Here is an 18293-nt window from a genome sequence, read left to right as displayed (position 1 = left end):
CCTGAGGGTGGGCCTGTCCTGCGGCTGAAGCTGTTGCTCCTTGCTTTTTCTTCTCTCTCTTAGTGACAGCATCCATTACCAGATGATGTACTCCTACGGGTCCGGGGTGGTGTGGGCCCTTGGAGTTGTTACCTTCAGCCACGTGAACATCGTCAAGTTTAACGTGGAAGATGGAGAGATTGTTCAGCAGGTATGGCCAGGTGCCTGGCTTGCAGAGCCTTGCGGATTGTGGAGGGAGATAGATGGAGCCCTTCTTTGCATCGGGGACCAGGGAACATGGCTGGGCAGATGCAAAAGCCATTCATGGTCCCCGATTCTGGTCACTTGGAGCTGCTTTCTCCTCATCGAGCGTTTGTTTAAAGTCCTCACATTCCCTCATGGTGCTCTCCTGAATTGGCTGGGACATTATGTAGGTTTTTTTCATTGCCTATGAATTTCTTAGGAGGTAATACTGTAAAATAGTGGTAGGAAACCACGGACGACAAATACGGTAGAGAAATGCTTATCTGAAATATCAGGTCTTAAAGATGACCTGGTATATTTTTCCAGTGACCAGAGAGAAAATCCTGATTTTCTCCAGTTTTGGAGCTCTCGAGAAGTTGGAAGGGATGGGAAGAAGTCCTTGGGAATCAGCCATGAAGAACTTTTGAGCTTAGCCCCTGTGAGATTGGTGGTGACCTTGCTGATGAACAGAGAGGAAAACGTAAAAATTCTCACAAACCTCCCGCTATGATGTCTTTCCTGTAGGTCAGAGTGTCAACTGCCTGGCTTCAGAGTCTCACCGGAGCCTGTGGTGTGGTGGATGAGGCCGTCCTGGTGTGCCCTGACGCGAGCTCACGGTCCCTCCAGACACTGGCCCTGGAGACAGAGTGGGAGTTGAGGCAGATCCCACTGCAGGTGAGAGGTAGTGCTGCTGTTCCCTGGCCCGAGGCCTTGCCTTTGCTGCTCAGTGTCTTTCTCCCAGTGACACTGCTTCCCTCCTGAGCTTTGGCAGTTGATGGGAGAAGGTTAGGCTTCTGGCTGAACTGGTGTAAGGGGAAGTGGTCCTCTCTTTAGGGAGCCTGAGTGCGAGCTTCTGGAGCCACATGCCGTGGCCCAGTTACTTTCATTGGCAAAGTGGGACCGAGGGAGGAGGCCTGGGACGGATCAGGGAATCAGTGACTTGCCAGCTTGTAGCCCTAATCCTCTTTCTTCTTTCTCTTCAGTCGCTTGACTTAGAATTTGCAAGTGGTTTCCAGCCCCGGGTCCTGCCCACGCAGCCCAACCCAGTGGATCCTTCTCGTGCCCAGTTCTTCCTGCAGCTGTNCAGCCCTAATCCTCTTCTTTCTCTTCAGTCGCTTGACTTAGAATTTGCAAGTGGTTTCCAGCCCCGGGTCCTGCCCACGCAGCCCAACCCAGTGGATCCTTCTCGTGCCCAGTTCTTCCTGCAGCTGTCCCCAAGCCACTATGCTCTGCTGCACTACCATCACGGAGTCCTGAGTCTGCTCAAAAACTTCCCGCAGGTAACCGCGGGCAGCGTGGCGTTAGACTTTGGGAGGATCTAGTCGGGACGTGCTAACTAGAAAGCCCCGCCTCTGACCTGTAGATGTTTGCTCCGGATCCGGGCAGAGTGTGGTTTGAGATGGGTTCGCTTTAGAGCAGAAATGGAATACTTTTTCTTCTGAGAGTTACAGAGGATCTTTAGAGTAAAACTGGCACCGCCTTCTGAGTCCGGGGAGTGGGGAATGTTAATTCGAGCTTCCCTGTAGATACTGCGAACAGTGTGAGATCTAGGGCTGGCATGGGTCTGTGTTGAAGGTAGGGGAAAGGCCTGTTTTCAGCTGTAGATGCAGCTGGGGCCTCCCTCTGTTCTCGGGTGCCCTGGCTGCAGTGCTTTAAAGTCAGGAGCACTTTCAGCTCCAAGGCCAGGGACCTCCCTGTGGAGATGCTCCTCTGTGAGGCCACTGGTCGGTATAGCCCCCATTTAGGAACTGACACTTTGCTTTATTCCCAGGCTGCCCTAGTGAGCTTTGCCACCACTGGGGAGAAGACGGTGGCTGCAGTCGTGACCTGTCGCAGTGAAATGGTGAGTATTGAGAGTACCAGCACTTGGGGATTCTCCTTCCTTATGTCTCCCAGGAGCCCTGAGAACCAAAGGTCAGGGCAGTTTGAACCCAGGGGGCAGGAAGCTATTGAGAAGTAAGTTCTCCCTCGTTCTTTTTTTTTTTTTTTTTTAAAGATTTTTTTTATTTTTTTGACAGANGAGGGAACACAGGCAGGGGGAGTGGGAGAGGAAGAAGCAGGCTCCCAGCGGGGGAGCCTCATGTGGGGGCTCGATCCCAGGACTCCGGGATCACGCCCTGAGCCGAAGGCAGACGCTTAACGACTGAGCCACCCAGGCGCCCCAAGTTCTCCCTTGTTCTATAGCACTTTCAGCACCCCCATTGTCCCCGGGAGTGGAACCCTAATAGTACAACCCCACTTTCAGCTGTGGCTGTTAAGAGCTACACGGGCTCTGTGAGCAGGATTGAGCAGTGACGTTTGTCTTCTCCCAGGTGCTAAGATGACACAGAGCTTCGTTTCGGTGACTGGGGAGTGACCCTGTGGGTTCACTGTTCTCTTCTGTCCTTCTCTTTTCTCCAGCAGAAACCTAGCAGCTCTGAAGACGGGTCACTAGGAAGCTTTCCAGAGAAGCCCAGTGCTCAGGTGCGGTGTGGCATTGGGCAGTGTGCCAGACCTAGGCCTCCAGGGAGGCTGGGAGTGGGTCTCCGGGGTGCTCTGCCTCACATGGGGTTTGCTGTGTTCTGTAAATCATGCTCGTCTGGATCCCTTGTAGTTGGGAAACTTCAAGTAGAATCCCTAGAACCTGTTCGTAACCATGTTTTCCTCTGGCTCTGTTTGCCCGTGTCTTCCGGGCCCCTGGCTGGTATTGCTGAGTGGTGACCTGTGTGGTGGCGCTGGAACAGAGCGCGGCCCCGGGGCAGCACCCTTCTGCCGTGTCTTCCATCTCCTGAGCTCTTCTGAAGAGCTTCGTGATTTCCTTGTGGGGTCTTCCCTCTCTTGGGGGAGTCTGCTGCACCGTACCGACTTCCTTCTGAAACAACTATCATGGCTATTATCCTGGTTACTTACTCAGATACATATTTTTTCTTTTTTATTTTCCTTTGTGTACATTTCCTCTCTTGGCCTGGTTCTTCTCTAGGGTAGTTAACCCCAATTGTTGGATTTCCTCTGGGGGGGCTTGGCTCTGGGGGATCTCTCTATTGACCCCTGTCGTCCATACCCGTAGGACTCACTGACTTGCTTCAACCAGACCTACACCATTAATCTGTACTTAGTGGAGACTGGTCGGCGGCTGCTTGACACCACCATCGCCTTCAGTCTGGAACAGAATGGCACTCGGCCAGAGCGGGTGAGTCAGCCTTTGTCTTCAGGCTCCGTCCCGGGGGCTTCTCAGCACAGGCCTCCCTTTCCTCCGGGCCAGGTCAGAGCCTTGGGTCCTGGGTTAGGGCTCTCCGGACATGGGATCTAGGTCTTCCTGAGTAGCTGACGTGTTCTCAGTCCCTGCGAATAGCAGTCGAAGCAGGTATTCTTTATGCTGAGTGGGGAGCCTGCTGGGCACTGTGCTGAGGCTTTTCTTTACGCCCTAATCGATTTAGCTCTCTCACCAGCCTTGTGAAGTGCTTATTACTGCTCTCGTTCTACAAATCTCCTGGGCCTTGTGAGATCCAGGACCCTGTCCAGAGTCACCTTTGCCCTAGCCTGCACTTCCGGTCGTCGCCTGTTTGGCCACTATGCACGTTTAGGGTGTTCTTCGGCCTCTCTGGGCTGTGGCTCCTTCATCTCCAAGGTGGAAGCTCTCACCTTGGCCTTCTGCTCTCTCTGGGGGGAGTGACTGGAGCACGAGGAATGACGCGGTGCATAGGAAGCACTCAGGTTCCCCCTTGGAGGGGTCTGAGCTGCAGCCTTGAGCCACTGAGCTGGCTCTCACGCATTCACATTACCTTCTCGGGTCTAGGTAGGAAGCTGTGTTGCTTAGACAGCGAACACCCCGTGTCCTGGGCCTTTAACAACTCCTGATGCCTTGAGTCTGGGGGTCCGGTGCTCAGAGGCATTTGGATTCTGGCTGACTGCGCCGGTTCGGGCTCTGCTTACAGCTCTACGTCCAGGTGTTCTTGAAGAAGGACGACTCGGTGGGCTACCGGGCCTTGGTACAGACGGAGGATCACCTGCTACTTTTCCTGCAGCAGCTGGGTGAGCAGATCTCATTCAGCCCGTTGTTTTTTTTTTAAGGCCGGCCCAGATTTCTCATCAGACTATATTTTGGGGGCCGTGGACTGGCTTTTGGGAAAGAGCCCAGTGGAGTGTAGCCTGAATGTTTTTTAGAGCCGTATGTCATGTGCTTTTGAATAATGCCTTAGCGTTCTAGGGTGGGATCTGGAACTTCTCTTACTTGACGTGTTAAATGCCACCCCCTGCTCTGCTGCTTCTCTGCCTGACATGAGAGCTTCTGGAATCCCTGAGCCAAGGAGAAGAGCCTTCAGGAGGTGGGGGAGGCAGGCGTGGCTTTCGTAACCAGGGTTTCTGTAGCAGGGAAGGTGGTGCTGTGGGGCCGGGAGGAGTCGCTGGCGGAGGTGGTGTGCCTGGAGATGGTGGATCTGCCCCTGACGGGGGCGCAGGCCGAGCTGGAAGGAGAATTCGGCAAGAAGGCAGGTATGCGCGGAGGACGCTGGGACTGTGCCGTGGCTGGGGGGTGCTGCTCTGGGAATGGTTCTGGTATTTAGACTGCAAGAGATGCTGGCTCACGGAATCGCCCCGGCTTCCTGGGTGCAGTCATTTTGCCTGTGCGTGTGCAGCTCGCTCTGCGGCCAGTTTCCAGTGCCTTCGTGGCCATGTGGTTTAGGTAACCATTCTTTTCTCTGAAAGGAGCCACTTGGGAACCCCTCTGTGGAAAGATCCTGAGGAAAAAGAGTCTTAACTTAGTAGAGTCATAGCTACCATTGCCTCATTTCCTCAGATCTGCCAGGCACCGTGTCACACCTTGTCCCCCAGGCACCAGCCGTGTCTTTCTGGAGAGCTGTGACTGAGTTGACGGGGTTGTTGTGGTAACCGGCGGTGCCCTCTGGCGCCCGCCAGTCCCAGGCCCCAGGATAGACTCGGTTCCCTCCACGCTGGTCGGTCCTGCCTCCTGCCTCTTCCTCCCAACCGTTCACCTCGCTCTGCAGCCATATGTGCTGAGGGCCTCCTCTGGGCCAGGCACCCTGGTAAGGCATTGCGGGTTTTCTTGAGCCGAGGATTAATTTGACTTTACCGTTTATTTCTGCTGCCCGGATCCAGCAATTCAAGGTAAAATCTGCTTCCTGCTGCCTTGTTGCTCGTTGCCTGCCCACGTGGCTAGCTTTGGGTTAACTCTTTGTTTTTCCTGTGCTGCATCAATGCGGTACATACTGTGTGTGCATGGACCGCTGTGCCTGTGACCTGGCCTGTTTGCCCCTCACTTCTCTTCCTTGGGCTGACGTTGCTGGGAAGTAGGATACGCAAAGGCACGATTTTTTAGTGAGCGCTCACCGTGGACCCCGCATGGTGTGAGGTCCTGTGTGTCGGTCATGTGGTCTTCAGACTACATGCGACTTTACACATGAGGAACCAGAGGCCAGAGGTTATGTACATTTCTGGGTCACCCAGCTAGTACCGGACTGCAGACACCATGCTCTTTACTCATGCCGCCCTGCTCTGGTGGCCACATTGACCCTGTGGGGGAGACTGGAGGGTGGCGTCCTCATTGACAGGGTCAAGGGTGAACGATAGCCATGGGGGTTGGTGGCAAGTAAGTCTGTCGGGTGTAGGTTTAATAGCAGACAGGGTGGGAGGAGAGCAGTCAGGAAGGGAAATGCCTGTCCACGGCACACTTAGCTCTGCATCCTTCACCCCCACACTCTCCCCTCTTCTGGTTTTGTCGTGGCACCCGGAAACCTTCCTCTGGCCATTCTGGATGTGGGCTGTGGTGGAGACATGCTCAGCATGGCCGTGTCCTCCGTAGCTGATCCCTGATCTGGTCTCCTCTTCCAAGATGCCAGCAGATGGGAGTCCTGTGAGCCAGGAAAATAGGTTTTGGAAGTTCCTGCATGGCTATACCCGAGTGTGAGAGTGGTGGCTTCAGATGAAGGGCTGCCCTTTGGGCTTGCAGCCTGGCGTGTGGATGGCTTGAGTGTTCCGCAGGAGGGGGAAAGACCCCTCATTAGAAAAAGCCCCTTGCTGGAAACACCTAGTGTGATGAGGGGTGAGCCTCAGTGGTGTTACCTTCTCCTCGACACCAGATGGCTTGCTGGGGATGTTCCTTAAGCGCCTCTCGTCCCAGCTCATCCTGCTGCAGGCGTGGACTTCCCACCTCTGGAAGATGTTTTACGACGCTCGGAAGCCCCGAAGTCAGATTAAGAATGAGATCAACATTGACACCCTAGCTAGAGATGAATTTAACCTCCAGAAGATGATGGTGATGGTGACAGCCTCGGGCAAGGTGAGAGGGTTTTAAGCCCCTGGTACTGAACCTTCTGAGGTTCCGTGAGTGGGAAGCAAAAAGCCTTTGGTAGGGGATAGCGCTGGTTCTAATTTCCAAGGATGGAATCAGTTCTTCCGTTTGTCTTTCTAGTAGTGAGTCAGTTATTTGTTTATCTTGCAGCTTTTTGGCATTGAGAGCAGCTCTGGCACCATCCTGTGGAAACAGTATCTCCCCAATGTCAAGCCAGACTCCTCCTTCAAACTGATGGTCCAGAGGACGACTGCGCATTTCCCCCACCCCCCACAGTGCACCCTCCTGGTAAAGGACAAGGTGAGGATGTCCTCCTCGGATTTGAGCCAGAGTGGGTGTGGCTTTTCAGTGTTTTGTCAGTTGAATTTCTCCTGGGCCTTTGGAATTCTGGGAGAGCTAGGGACAGGTGTTCAGGGGTTAGAGCTCTGTTTGTTCCAGCTGTTTGTCTGAGTGGAGGAAGCATCCAGGACCGATGGGGGTTGTCTCTGGAGGGGGTGTGATGTCACCAGACCTGGAACGAGACAGCCCTCCTCCTTCCAAACGCAGGCTCTTTAGGCAAGGGAGAGCAGGACACAAAGCTATTTATTTCTGTCTCCCAGAATTAGCTGGATTTTTGTGGATTCACTCTAGTGTTATTAGAAAGGGGCTTTCTCTCCCTCTCCCTTTGCCCCTCCCCCTGCTTGTGCTCTCTTACTTGCTCACTCTCTCTCAAATAAATCATAAAAATAAAATCTTTAAAAAAAAAGGGTGGGGAGCGCCTGGGATTGAGCCCCGCATCAGGCTCCCTGCTCAGTGGAGAGTCTGCTTCTCCCTCTACCCCTCCCCCCTGCTCATGTTTTCTCTCTCTCTCTATTAAATAAATAATAAAAATAAAATCTTTAAACAAGAGAAAGGGCACTTTCTGGGCTTGGTAGTCACTGCTGGAATGGCTGCCCAGGGTTACTGAGTCGGTACTTGACCGTTTTGTTTGTTCCTCAGCGTGTCCAGTACTTGGGTAACTTTGGAGCCACGGGGGCGGTTCAGCTGTTTCCCTTCTGACACGTTAGCCTCGGTTCACCTTTAGGCAAAACTTTTTGCACAAATAGGGAATCGGCACAGAGGGGTCCAGGGAATGTGTCAGAGTTGAGCAGAAGTCCCAGCTTCCAGATTGACCCTTAGCACTGCGTCCTTTTCCTGCTGCTGGAGTCTGACAGTTTGCTTGTCCCTCTCAGGAGACAGGAATGAGTTCTCTGTATGTCTTCAATCCCATCTTCGGGAAGTGGAGTCAGGTGGCTCCCCCAGTGCTGAAGCGCCCCATCTTGCAGTCTTTGCTTCTCCCCGTCATGGATCAAGACTACGCCAAGGTGCTGCTGTTGATCGATGATGAGTATAAGGTACGAGACTTGAGAGTGGCTGGAGAGCACCTGGGGGGGTCGGGTGCGGGGAGGGTGGTCCCACGGCAGCTTGTGGCCAGAGCTGGAGCTCTCTGCAGTCAGCACGTGTGTGGGCTTGGAGGGCATCTCTGAGCACCCGATGGCTCTTGCTGCGCCTGCAGAAACTGAGGCTCTTAGCAAAAGTAGATTTAAGGCCTGTTTGGGTTCAGTGGACTTTAATTCTTTTAAGATAGACTTTTATTCTTAAGGCGTTTTGATGGCGAACAGTAATAAGTCTTGAGAAACTGTGCACAGAGCATCCTTTTCCTTTAACTCTTTCCTCCGGCTCTCTGCGGTTTTCAAGGTCACGGCGTTCCCAGCCACTCGGAATGTCTTGCGACAGCTACATGAGCTCGCCCCTTCCATCTTCTTCTATTTGGTGGATGCAGAACAGGGACGGCTGTTTGGATATCGACTTCGAAAGGTAGGGAAGGCCCCTCCTGGCAGGACCTTCCGTGGGAGGGGTGTACGTGTTGCTTGGCTGCTTGGCTAAGAAGTGGATTATACTAGTCATTCTGTTGTGAGCATGGACCAGCGTTAGTCCTGATGTCTGATTCATAGTCCTTTTCATATCGAGCAGTTACTACGTGGCAGGCGAGGTGCTAGGTGCTATGAAAAGAGCGGTGCCCAATAGATGAAGTTTCTGCCCCCATGGAGGGTTTTTTTGTTTTTTTGTTTTTTTAAGATTTATTTATTTCAGAGAGAGGGAAAGAGAGAGCGCATGAGTGGTGGGAGGGGCAGAGAGAGAGGGAGAAGGAGGAGAGAATCCTTAAGCAGACTCCTTGCTAAGCATGGAGCCCGATGTGGGGCTCGATCCCAGGACCCTGAGATCATGACCTGAGCTGAAATCAAGAGCCAGCTGCTTTTTTTTTTTTTTTAAAGATTTTATTTATTTATTTGACAGAGATAGAGACAACCAGTGAGAGAGGGAACACAAGCAGGGGGAGTGGGAGAGGAAGAAGCAGGCTCCCAGCAGAGGAGCCTGATGTGGGGCTCGATCCCGCAACGCCAGGATCACGCCCTGAGCCGAAGGCAGATGCTTAACCGCTGTGCCACCCAGGTGCCCCAAGAGCCAGCTGCTTAACCAACTGAGCCACCCAGGTGCTGCCCCCGCCCCTGCCCCCTCGGAGTTTTTGTTCCACGTTCCTTTTCCATAGCAGAGAGAAGGGATGTTGTCTCTTCTTGAGAGGGTGGGAGGTGGGAATGGAGGATGAGTAATGAGTTGTACTTTCGGTATTGATCCACTCTTGATAGAGTGTGTGCTTTGAATCTTGTTTTTAGAAATGGGATTGATTTGCTCTAATGCTGATGTACTTGAGTCCAGCGCTAGCAGACAGTGGTAGACACGGGCCCTAAGGGCCAGCTCTGAGCTTCACCAGGAGCTGGCCTTGGTGTCATTAGCAGGCGTGCGGACAGGAGGGATCTGTGGCGTGTGCTCACCAGAGGCCCTGCATCCTGTCCCACAGGGCCTGTTGAGAGGCAGTGGGGCCTAGAGCTCGGGAGCATGGACCCAGCTGCCTGAGTGTGAAGCCAAACTCTATCACTTACTAACTTTGGGACCTTGGGCCCATGACTTCTCTGGCCCTCTGTTGTCTTGCCTATAAAATAAGGTGATAGAGGACCTACTCCGTAAGGTTGTCATGAGGAGTCAGGGAGTTCATACGTGTAACTCACACGAAGCAATGCCTGGCACATGGCAAAGGCCATCTAAGTTTTAGCTGTTGTTGGCTTTAAAATGCAGTGCCTTTTCTTGACATTTTGTAACAGTTGACCTTTACAGAAACAGCATGGGAAGTGGTCTCCCCAGAAAACATGTTCTTTACCCTTGTGGGTAAAAAAAAATTGTCCCCTCAAGTTGTTAAAAGGGGACCTTGAAAGAGATGGCTCTTTCTGGATAGAGGGGAGGAGGCTCGCGGGTGTCATGATCGCTGGAGTCCTGAGGACACGGGAAGAAACAGTGGCCAAGGGAAGACAAAAGACACAAAGCTCCATGTATACGCAGTACGGATGGATAATAACGTATTTAACCATGGGGCGCCTGGGTGGCTCTGTCCGTTAAATGTCCAATTCGTGGTTTTGGCTTGGGTCGTGATCTCAGGACTGTGAGGTTGAGCCCCGCATCGGACTCCGTGCGTAGAGTGTGCTTGGGATTCTTTCTCCCTCTCCCTCTGCCCCTCCAGCTCATGTGTGCTTGCGTGCTCACGCTCTCTCAAATAAATAAATAAATCTTAAAAAAAAATAACGTATTTAATCGTAGAACTTTGTGAATTGGTTTTCTCTGACTACAAAGAACATTTCCCATAACGTTTCAAAGTCCTTGCTAGTAATTTACTGCTGGCCTCGGATACAGGAATCGTAGCTATTAGTAGTAAGTAAACTTTCCTTGGATATTTCCTACTCAGATAAACAATGAGATACCACTGAACGTTCCTCTCTTTTCTTACTAGCTTTAGTATCTTACCTAATCCAACAGAGTTCCAAAACATCTGCACGAACCAGATCCTTGTTGCTGTTTTTCTTGGAGCTCTGATCTCTGTTTCTTTGGGCTCAAAGGCCCCAAATCAAGGAGTGTGGGATGTATCCGGCTATACCTCTCACAGGTCTAAGTGTACCTTCCAGATTGTAAGTGCTGGCTCTCTTGGCCTTGCCCCAGGATCTTACCACTGAGCTCAGTTGGGAGCTGACGATTCCCCCGGAAGTGCAGCGCATCGTCACGGTGAAGGGGAAGCGCAGCAGTGAGCACGTTCATTCCCAGGGCCGCGTGATGGGGGACCGCAGTGTGCTCTATAAGGTATGGCTCTGCAGTCGGATGCCAAGCAGAAGGGCAGGGGTTTGCATTCTGGCTCTAGGATTTGGTGAGTCATTTCATTTGGTGAGTCATCTCATTTGAGTGAGTCATTTCACTCCTTTGAGCCTTAATTTATTGTCTGTCAAAAGAGTATAATGTGTCCTCCTCATAGGGTTGTCGTGGTGATCACATGACACTCGTGCGTAGCATAGTACCTGGCATACAGCTGCTGCCCAGGAGCTGTTAGCTCTTACTGTTAGTGATAGTGCTGATAGAACTTTCTGGGGTTATGCCTTTGTTGATCCATTAGAAACTCCATCTCTGTGATCCGACACTAGTTAGTGGTGAAGGAGGGAGACAGAGAGGTGGCTAGTGGGCTGCAAAACTGTTGGGAGAGAAGGCAGTCCTCGTAGTGACACCTGGTCATTAGTGACACCCTTCGCAGAACGCGGGCTGAGTTGGGGGAGATGTGATAGAGCAGGGTAGCACGGCCAAGGCAGCTGACGGGCGTGGGGCAGTGCCGCAGCCTGCCAGCCTGGCCCGGCTGGAACAGCCAGGTACAGACTTGGCTCTGCCCCATGCTAGCTGCTTATCATGGGTAATTTGCGGACGCTTCCCGAATATCTGTGTTTAAGAATATAATGGGGGTAAGAGCACCTTCGTTGTACAACTGTTTTGAAGATTAATGATAACACATAACGGTTAGAACAGTGCCAACTGCGTAGGTAACATTATTAGCGCTTTTGATTTGAAATCTTTAGTGATGGATCCCTTCCCTGCGGCTGCAGTCAGTTTGACTTATTCAGAACAGCCAAGATAATACAAATTCTAAAGTACACTTGACTCGTACTAGAAAAAGTATACCTTATATAATTTTACCTTTATGAGTTAAAATTTACTAAGAGTACTTGTGCTTTTCTATGTTGAAAAAAGTAGTGGTTAGAGTAGGGCTTTTGGGATTTGTATTCATCACACACTTCTTAGTTTAGATTTTTTTCAATAAGCTTCTTTTCGTTTTGGCCTATTTTTAGATTTACAGGAAAGCGGCAAAGATGGTGTATCGAGTTCGCATGTGCGCCTTACCTGGTTTCCCCTGGGGCCCTGTGGTGCGTCTGTGCAAACTAAGAAACCAGCATCAGTACAAGACTGTTAACTAAACTGCAGACTTTCTCAGGGTTTCACCAGTTTTCCTGCTGAGGTCTCTTTCTATCGCAGGCCCAGCCCCGGGCTCCACGCTCCACGGGCTTGCCACATTTCTCTAAGTCGCCTCTGGCCTGTTTAGTCTTTTGTGACCTTGATAGATTCGTAGAGTACCAGGCAGGTGTTTTGTAGACAGTTTTGGTTTGTCTGATGTTTTTCTCATGGTTAGACTGTGGTTGGGGTTTTAGAAGGAATACCACAGAGGGGAAGCTGTACTTTTTTTTGAGGGGGGGGTGTTGCTATTGGGATGTCAGGCACTCTTTTAGACTCTGGGATACATCAGTGAACAAAATAGACAAAATTGAGGCTGTTACTGTATTCAGGAGAGGCCAGAAAGAAAATAAATAGATAAATGTACAGCATATCGGGGAGACTGGTTCTATAGAAGAACAAAGCCGAGAAGAGGGGAGGGGGGAGTTGGGATTGGAAGGGGGTGCAATTTAAAATAGGGAGGTTAAGGAGAGTCTCACTGAGATAGTGACACCTCAGGAGGGAGGAAGGGTAGTGCATGGTATCAGGGGAAGAACCTTCTGGACAGGAAGGCCGTTGTGGACCTGGGGTGTTCCAGAAACAGCAGGCGGGGGGACAGTATGACTGGAATGGGGTGAGCGGGGAGGGTCGAGGCTGCTGAGGTTGGAGGGTGGCGGGACGTATCACGGCCACTACTCTGGCCTTGATGCTGGGTGAGCTGGAGTGCTGTGGGAAGTTTGGAGCACGGATGTGACCTAAGTGATTGAGGTTAAGGGCTCGCTCAGCCTGCTGTGGAGACCAGAGGATTGAGGGAGACAGGAGGCAGACCTGCTGTTACAGTAAGCCTGGAGACATGGTGGCGGCTTGACCTGGGTTGTTTGGGGGCCGGTGAGGAGGGACCAGATTCCAGGTGCTTCTGAAGGTAGAGCCAGGAGGATATGCTAATGGGTGGGATGTTTTGTCTGTGCTGGAGAGAGAGAAGGGAGTCAAGAAGGAGTCGGAGGTCCTGGGTCTAAGACCCTGATGCATGGGGAGGCCTGCGTGGAACAGGCTTTAGGCAAGGGCAGGACAGGATTCCCTTTGGGGTGTGTCAGGTTTGAGGTGGGACTTTTAAGAGATGCTGAGATGGCAGCCTGTTAGCGTCTGGAGTTCAGGGAGAGTGTAGTGTGGGTACGTAACCTTGGCTGTTGCCAGCACCCCTGGGTGGTGTGACCACAGCGAGTATAGACGATGTCCAGGAGACTGGGGAGATGAGCCTGCAGAGTAGACAGAAGGAGCGGCCAGTGGGGTAGAGGAAAATGGGGCCACGTGTCCTGGACACCAGGTAGAGAAAGTGTTTTTTTTTTTTTTTTAAAGATTTTATTTATTTATTCGATAGAGATAGAGACAGCCAGCGAGAGAGGGAACACAAACGGGGGGAGTGGGAGAGGAAAAAGCAGGCTCACAGCAGAAGAGCCTGACGTGGGGCTCGATCCCATAACGCTGGGACCACGCCCTGAGCTGAAGGCAGACGCTTAACCGCTGTGCCACCCAGGCGCCCCTGTTTGTTTTTTTTTTTAAAGATTTTATTTACTTATTAGAGAGCACAAGCAGGGGGAATGGCAGGCAGAGGCAGAGAGAGAAGCAGACTCCCCGCTGAGCAGGGAGCCCGATGTGGGATTCAGTCCCAGGACCCTGGGATCATGACCTGAGCCGAAGGCAGACGCTTCAGCCAGTGAGCCACCCAGGCGCCCTGAGAGAGTTTTGAGAAGGGGCGATCACCTGTGTCGCAGTGTACTAGCAGGTCAGGTGAGACGAGGACTGAGACCTGTCTGTAGGTTTAGGTGTAGGGAGGGTCCCAGTGCGGAGAAACAGCACTGCTGGAGTGGGGGCTGAGGTCAGTGAGTGGGCAGATTGGATCGTATCTTGAGTTAACCACTTACTGTGTCTGTGACGTGAGCAAGTTGCTTTATGACCTGCAGCCTTTCCTCACCTACCGCGTGTGGATGACAGTAGCTCCATTGCGAGGTTGTTTGTGGGATCCCGTGAGGTGATGTGAGCAGAGCACCGGCTGTGGCACGTGGCACCCAGGGATTCTAACCAAGGGCAGTGGTGATGAGCTCCAATAGCAAGCTCTTCGGGCCAGAAAGCCCGATTCCTCCGCCGAGCCGGCGGGCTCCAGGCCTGCCTGTCTGCCCCCTGGAGCTCGTGATGGGCTGTCGTGGCTCTGAAGGAACTCTTCTGTCCTGCTTCCCAGAGCCTGAACCCCAACCTGCTGGCCGTGGTGACGGAGAGCACAGACGTCCACCATGAGCGCACCTTCATTGGCATCTTCCTCGTCGATGGCATCACCGGGCGCATCATCCACTCCTCCTTGCAGAGGAAGGCCAAGGGCCCTGTCCACATCGTGCACTCCGAGAACTGGGTGGTGGTAAGAGCGGCAGATGTACAGCTGTCAGTCCCAGGGACGCGACCCAGCCAAGACCTGTGTCTTCAATCCTTTCCTTGGCTCTTGCTCCAGAGACCGGTGGCTGCTTTGTGTTTCTGTAGGATCCAAACGCCTGGATGGCAGTTGAGGTGCTGGTTAGGGGGCTCCGCTCAGGCATTAGACCGCCTCGGGCTCATGGCAGCCCTTCCCTTTCCCGACTGTGCGACCTTGAAGTGGTTCTTGAGCTCTCTGTGTTGCATCGCCTGTGAAGGAGGGCTAGGAGCGTGTCCCTCTGGTCTGGGTTGGAATGACGCCTGGCTGCCACAGGATAAGCACTGAGACCCTAGCTATTGTTACTCTGACTTATAAGTATCTTGAGAACTCCTTTGTCTTAACGGTGAACTTCGGGTAAGGCTAGATAAAACTACCCTGAAAGTTAGTAAACTTGGTAGCGGGGAAGAAGACTAGGGTGCTGGGTGGTTTCTTTCCTTTTTAGATGTGTAGCTCGTGCGTGGAAAGGTGCCTTCCTGCGTCATACTCCTTTCCAGCCCAAGCAGCAGCTAAGTCCCCAGCTGCCGCCCCTCCTCTCTGCAGTACCACTACTGGAACACCAAGGCCCGGCGCAATGAGTTTACGGTGCTGGAGCTCTACGAGGGCACCGAGCAATACAATGCCACTGCCTTCAGCTCCCTGGACCGCCCCCAGCTGCCCCAGGTCCTCCAGCAGTCCTACATCTTCCCGTCCTCCATCAGCGCCATGGAAGCCACCATCACCGAGCGGGGCATCACCAGCCGACACTTGCTTAGTGAGTGACCAGGGGAGGGGCTCCGCTCCGTAGAGTGCCATACTGAAGGACAGAGTTGGAGGCCCATCATGGGCACAACACTGTTTGACCACTAGGGGAGGCTAGTGAGGAGGGCTTTATTTCAGCAGATAAAGTTAGTCCAGCTTTGCCACCTGTGAGAGATTGACATGGCTCTCATTTCTTTCCTTTTTGTTTGGGAGAGAGGGCGCATGTGCGCAAGACAGGGGACGGTGGGGAGAGGGGCCAAAGGAGAGGGAGAGAGAATGTTAAGCAGCCTCCCTGCTGATCCCGTTGAGCCCATGGAGTCCATGGGCTTGATCCCATGACCCCACTTATTTCTCCGCAGTTGGGCTGCCTTCTGGAGCAATTCTTTCCCTTCCTAAGGCCTTGCTGGATCCCCGCCGTCCTGAGATCCCAACAGAACAAAGCAGGTGAGATGCTTACAGGTGGTACTGAAGGCTCTGACCCTAAGGAACGTGACCTGTTGATGAAGTTTGGTCTTCGGCCTGCTGTGTGCTATCTTGCTGTGCTGCAGGCTGGGGCCGGAGCGGGAACAAGTCTGACGAAAACCTCTCCCTTTGTGGAGCTTAACATGCTGGTGGGGGGATGAGTGGACACTACATAAGATAAGTAAGGGAAATAATAATAAGCAAGGGAGAAAAAATTAAGAAGGAACTGGGGCCTATGGAGGGGTGGGGGGGTACGAGGGGGTGTAACTTAAGAGGGTGGCCTGGGAATGCGCCTCTGGGAAGGTGACTGTGGAGTGAAGACTTGGAGGTGGTCAGAAGCCTGCCTCTGGCTGTCTGGGGAGGACTTCCCAGGCAGGGGAGAGCTGTGCCCATGCGCTGAGACCGTGGTTGGCGAGCCAGAGGCAGGGAGGAGGTCACGCTGGCTGCGGCAGCCGGTGGGGTTGGGGGACATGAGGGAATGAGCTCGGGGTGCTCATGGGCCTGGGTCATATGGGGAAACCAATAGCTTGTCCCCATTAGCATTCAGTTTTGTATTGCCTGCCATCATCTCTGCATATTTTCTTGCCCCTGTCCCGAATTCTGTTCACTTAGGGGTGCAGGGAACTGAGCAGTGTGGGGAGAGAGCAGATCTGTGTTTGTACAGGAGGAAAGAGGGAGTGTAGTTGAGGAGTGGGGCGACTGGAGCTGGGAAGCACGTGGGGTGAGTCTAGGGTTTTCCGAGGAGCGTGGACCGAGGCACTTGAGCCAAGAGCAGGAATTGGCCTAGTGGCTCCACGTGCGGGTTTTAGAACGTCGCTGACTTCCTCTTACAGTGTGAATTACTGGCTGGCTGTCATTAGATTTAGAACTGGGTTGGAATCCAGATCTACCCTCTACACAGGTTTCTTTCTAGTAGCCCTTGCTAACATTCAGCGGCTACATTTTTAACTATCTGATGCAAGTAGACCTCGAAGGAAGATATGAGGCTGGATATGTGGCCTGGAAAGCTCCCGGGGCTCAGAAAGGGCAGCCAAGCGATCCCCTTGCTGCAGTTTTGAATGCCGGTCCTGGCTGGTGTTTTGCAGGGAGGAGAACCTGATCCCATATTCCCCAGACGTGCAGATACATGCCGAGCGATTCATTAACTACAACCAGACGGTTTCTCGAATGCGAGGTATCTACACAGCTCCCTCAGGCCTGGAGTCCACTTGTTTGGTGAGTAGAGCTCCCAGCCACCATGCGCGGCAGCTGCTCTTTGGTTCAGGCTTGGGAAACAGTGGAGGACTCGGTTTCCTTTCTGACCAGAGTGTGACCTTACGTATTTCTCGTTCCCTCTGCCTTCCAGGTTGTGGCCTATGGTTTGGACATTTACCAGACTCGAGTGTACCCGTCCAAGCAGTTTGACGTCCTGAAGGACGATTACGACTACGTGCTGATCAGCAGCGTCCTCTTTGGCCTGGTGTTTGCCACCATGATCACCAAGAGACTGGCACAGGTGAAGCTCCTGAACCGGGCCTGGCGGTAAAGACGCAGGACCCCACTGCCGGAGAGCGGAGGGCAGCGAGGATCAAATGGGAAGCTGCAGCTGTGGGCCGACGGGTCGGGTGGGGACGTGTATCGGGTGCTTATCTCAGCTGAGTCGTGGGGAGGAAGCTGCACTCTCGTGGAGACTCCTTTCGGGTCACGTGTGCTCGGCGTCGGTGGTGGATGGAGCCTGAGCTCTCTCTACCCGGGAGTCTCAGCATCTCGCCGGACTTGCCCTCAGCGTCTGAAGGCCGTCACCCTGTTTTCCTTCCGTTGCCCCGTCGGTGAATGTTGTTTCTTTACTAAATCCCCCGACAGACTTTTCTCTTTTGTGAGGCCTGCTTCAGTTGATCTCGGTTCGCCCTTTGTGTTTCCCAGGCTTATCTAGAAATCCTTCTGACTGTTTCCCTGCCTCATGCTTCAAAGTCAGGAGGGAACGCTTATTGATAACTCCACCTCAGACGTGCTTTTGCTTTTCCATGTTGGGGAGAAAGAAGATCCATGCTTAGTCGAGGCTCAGAGACAGATCCAGCCTCTCATGCCTTCTCTCCAAAGAGTTGCGGAATCTGTGTGGCGTCAAAGTTTACTTTAGGCCCCTCGTTTGGAGGCTGTCATTCAACAGGTGGGGCCGCCCGGTCCTTGGTGCAGTCTATCACATAGGCGTGGCACGGTGCCCGGTTTGTCACTCGTTGCCTGTGCTTTGCACCTAAGGTGTGTCCGAGCCGAAGCCGCCTTAATACTCCTGAATTGCCTGAACCTGCAAGAGATTTCGAGGGAGGAGAGACTCTCCCCGTTCTGCGGTACCTCCCGACCTCTCAGTTCACCCCCAGGCTGGGCTAGTCCTCTTCTGACCTAGTTGGAGCCAGCCATCCTGTTTAAGAACCTCATTATTTATTTTTTACTTTTTAGATATAAATTCATGAGTGCATCACATTTCTCCTCAAGTGAGTAGATTTTTAAATGTTACTGCTGTAACCTTTGCAGCTTTAAAAGAGGGGAGGGTTGGATGGGGGTAGGAAACTGGCGTGTTGTGAAGGAAGCAGTGCCAATCGGCTGGGCTGTCTCTGTGACAAATGGAAAAAGTCTTAAAAGTTTCCTTTGCACCCAGATCTGGGGAATGATGGCGTTTTTCTTTCCTGTGAAGGATGAAATGTGCAGAGGAGATCATCTCTAGCCTTGTGGGGAGCGCGGTTCGCTCAGGTGTCTGAATAAAGTGGATGATGAGTGGCA

General features: G+C 52.7%; 1 protein-coding gene across 11 annotated transcripts in view; it reads left to right on the top strand.

The window, feature by feature from the left end:
- Positions 1-18293, top strand: part of EMC1 (ER membrane protein complex subunit 1) — a 26696-nt gene extending 8403 nt beyond the window's left edge. Inside the window, exons 6-24 of one of the 11 annotated variants that reach the window (XM_019795744.2) lie at positions 64-190; positions 748-897; positions 1206-1502; positions 1994-2065; positions 2623-2685; positions 3269-3391; positions 4137-4233; positions 4573-4692; positions 5317-5325; positions 6297-6496; positions 6659-6808; positions 7720-7881; positions 8225-8344; positions 10574-10711; positions 14115-14288; positions 14880-15090; positions 15437-15521; positions 16625-16754; positions 16885-18293. In XM_019795744.2, the coding sequence (XP_019651303.2) occupies positions 64-190; positions 748-897; positions 1206-1502; positions 1994-2065; positions 2623-2685; positions 3269-3391; positions 4137-4233; positions 4573-4692; positions 5317-5325; positions 6297-6496; positions 6659-6808; positions 7720-7881; positions 8225-8344; positions 10574-10711; positions 14115-14288; positions 14880-15090; positions 15437-15521; positions 16625-16754; positions 16885-17064 (2608 nt within the window). In that variant the 3' untranslated portion in view covers positions 17065-18293. Of the gene's footprint in view, positions 1-63; positions 191-747; positions 898-1205; positions 1503-1993; positions 2066-2622; positions 2686-3268; positions 3392-4136; positions 4234-4569; positions 4693-5316; positions 5326-6296; positions 6497-6658; positions 6809-7719; positions 7882-8224; positions 8345-10573; positions 10712-14114; positions 14289-14879; positions 15091-15436; positions 15522-16624; positions 16755-16884 lie in introns of all 11 variants that reach the window. The other 10 variants (XM_019795743.2, XM_019795742.2, XM_011220276.2 and 7 more) reach the window with 10 other exon arrangements.

The sequence above is a fragment of the Ailuropoda melanoleuca genome, chromosome 2 (assembly GCF_002007445.2).
Source record: "Ailuropoda melanoleuca isolate Jingjing chromosome 2, ASM200744v2, whole genome shotgun sequence".
NCBI lineage: Eukaryota > Metazoa > Chordata > Mammalia > Carnivora > Ursidae > Ailuropoda > Ailuropoda melanoleuca.
The sequence above is the reverse complement of the archived record's forward strand: the minus strand, read 5'-3'. Positions and strand labels throughout refer to the sequence as shown.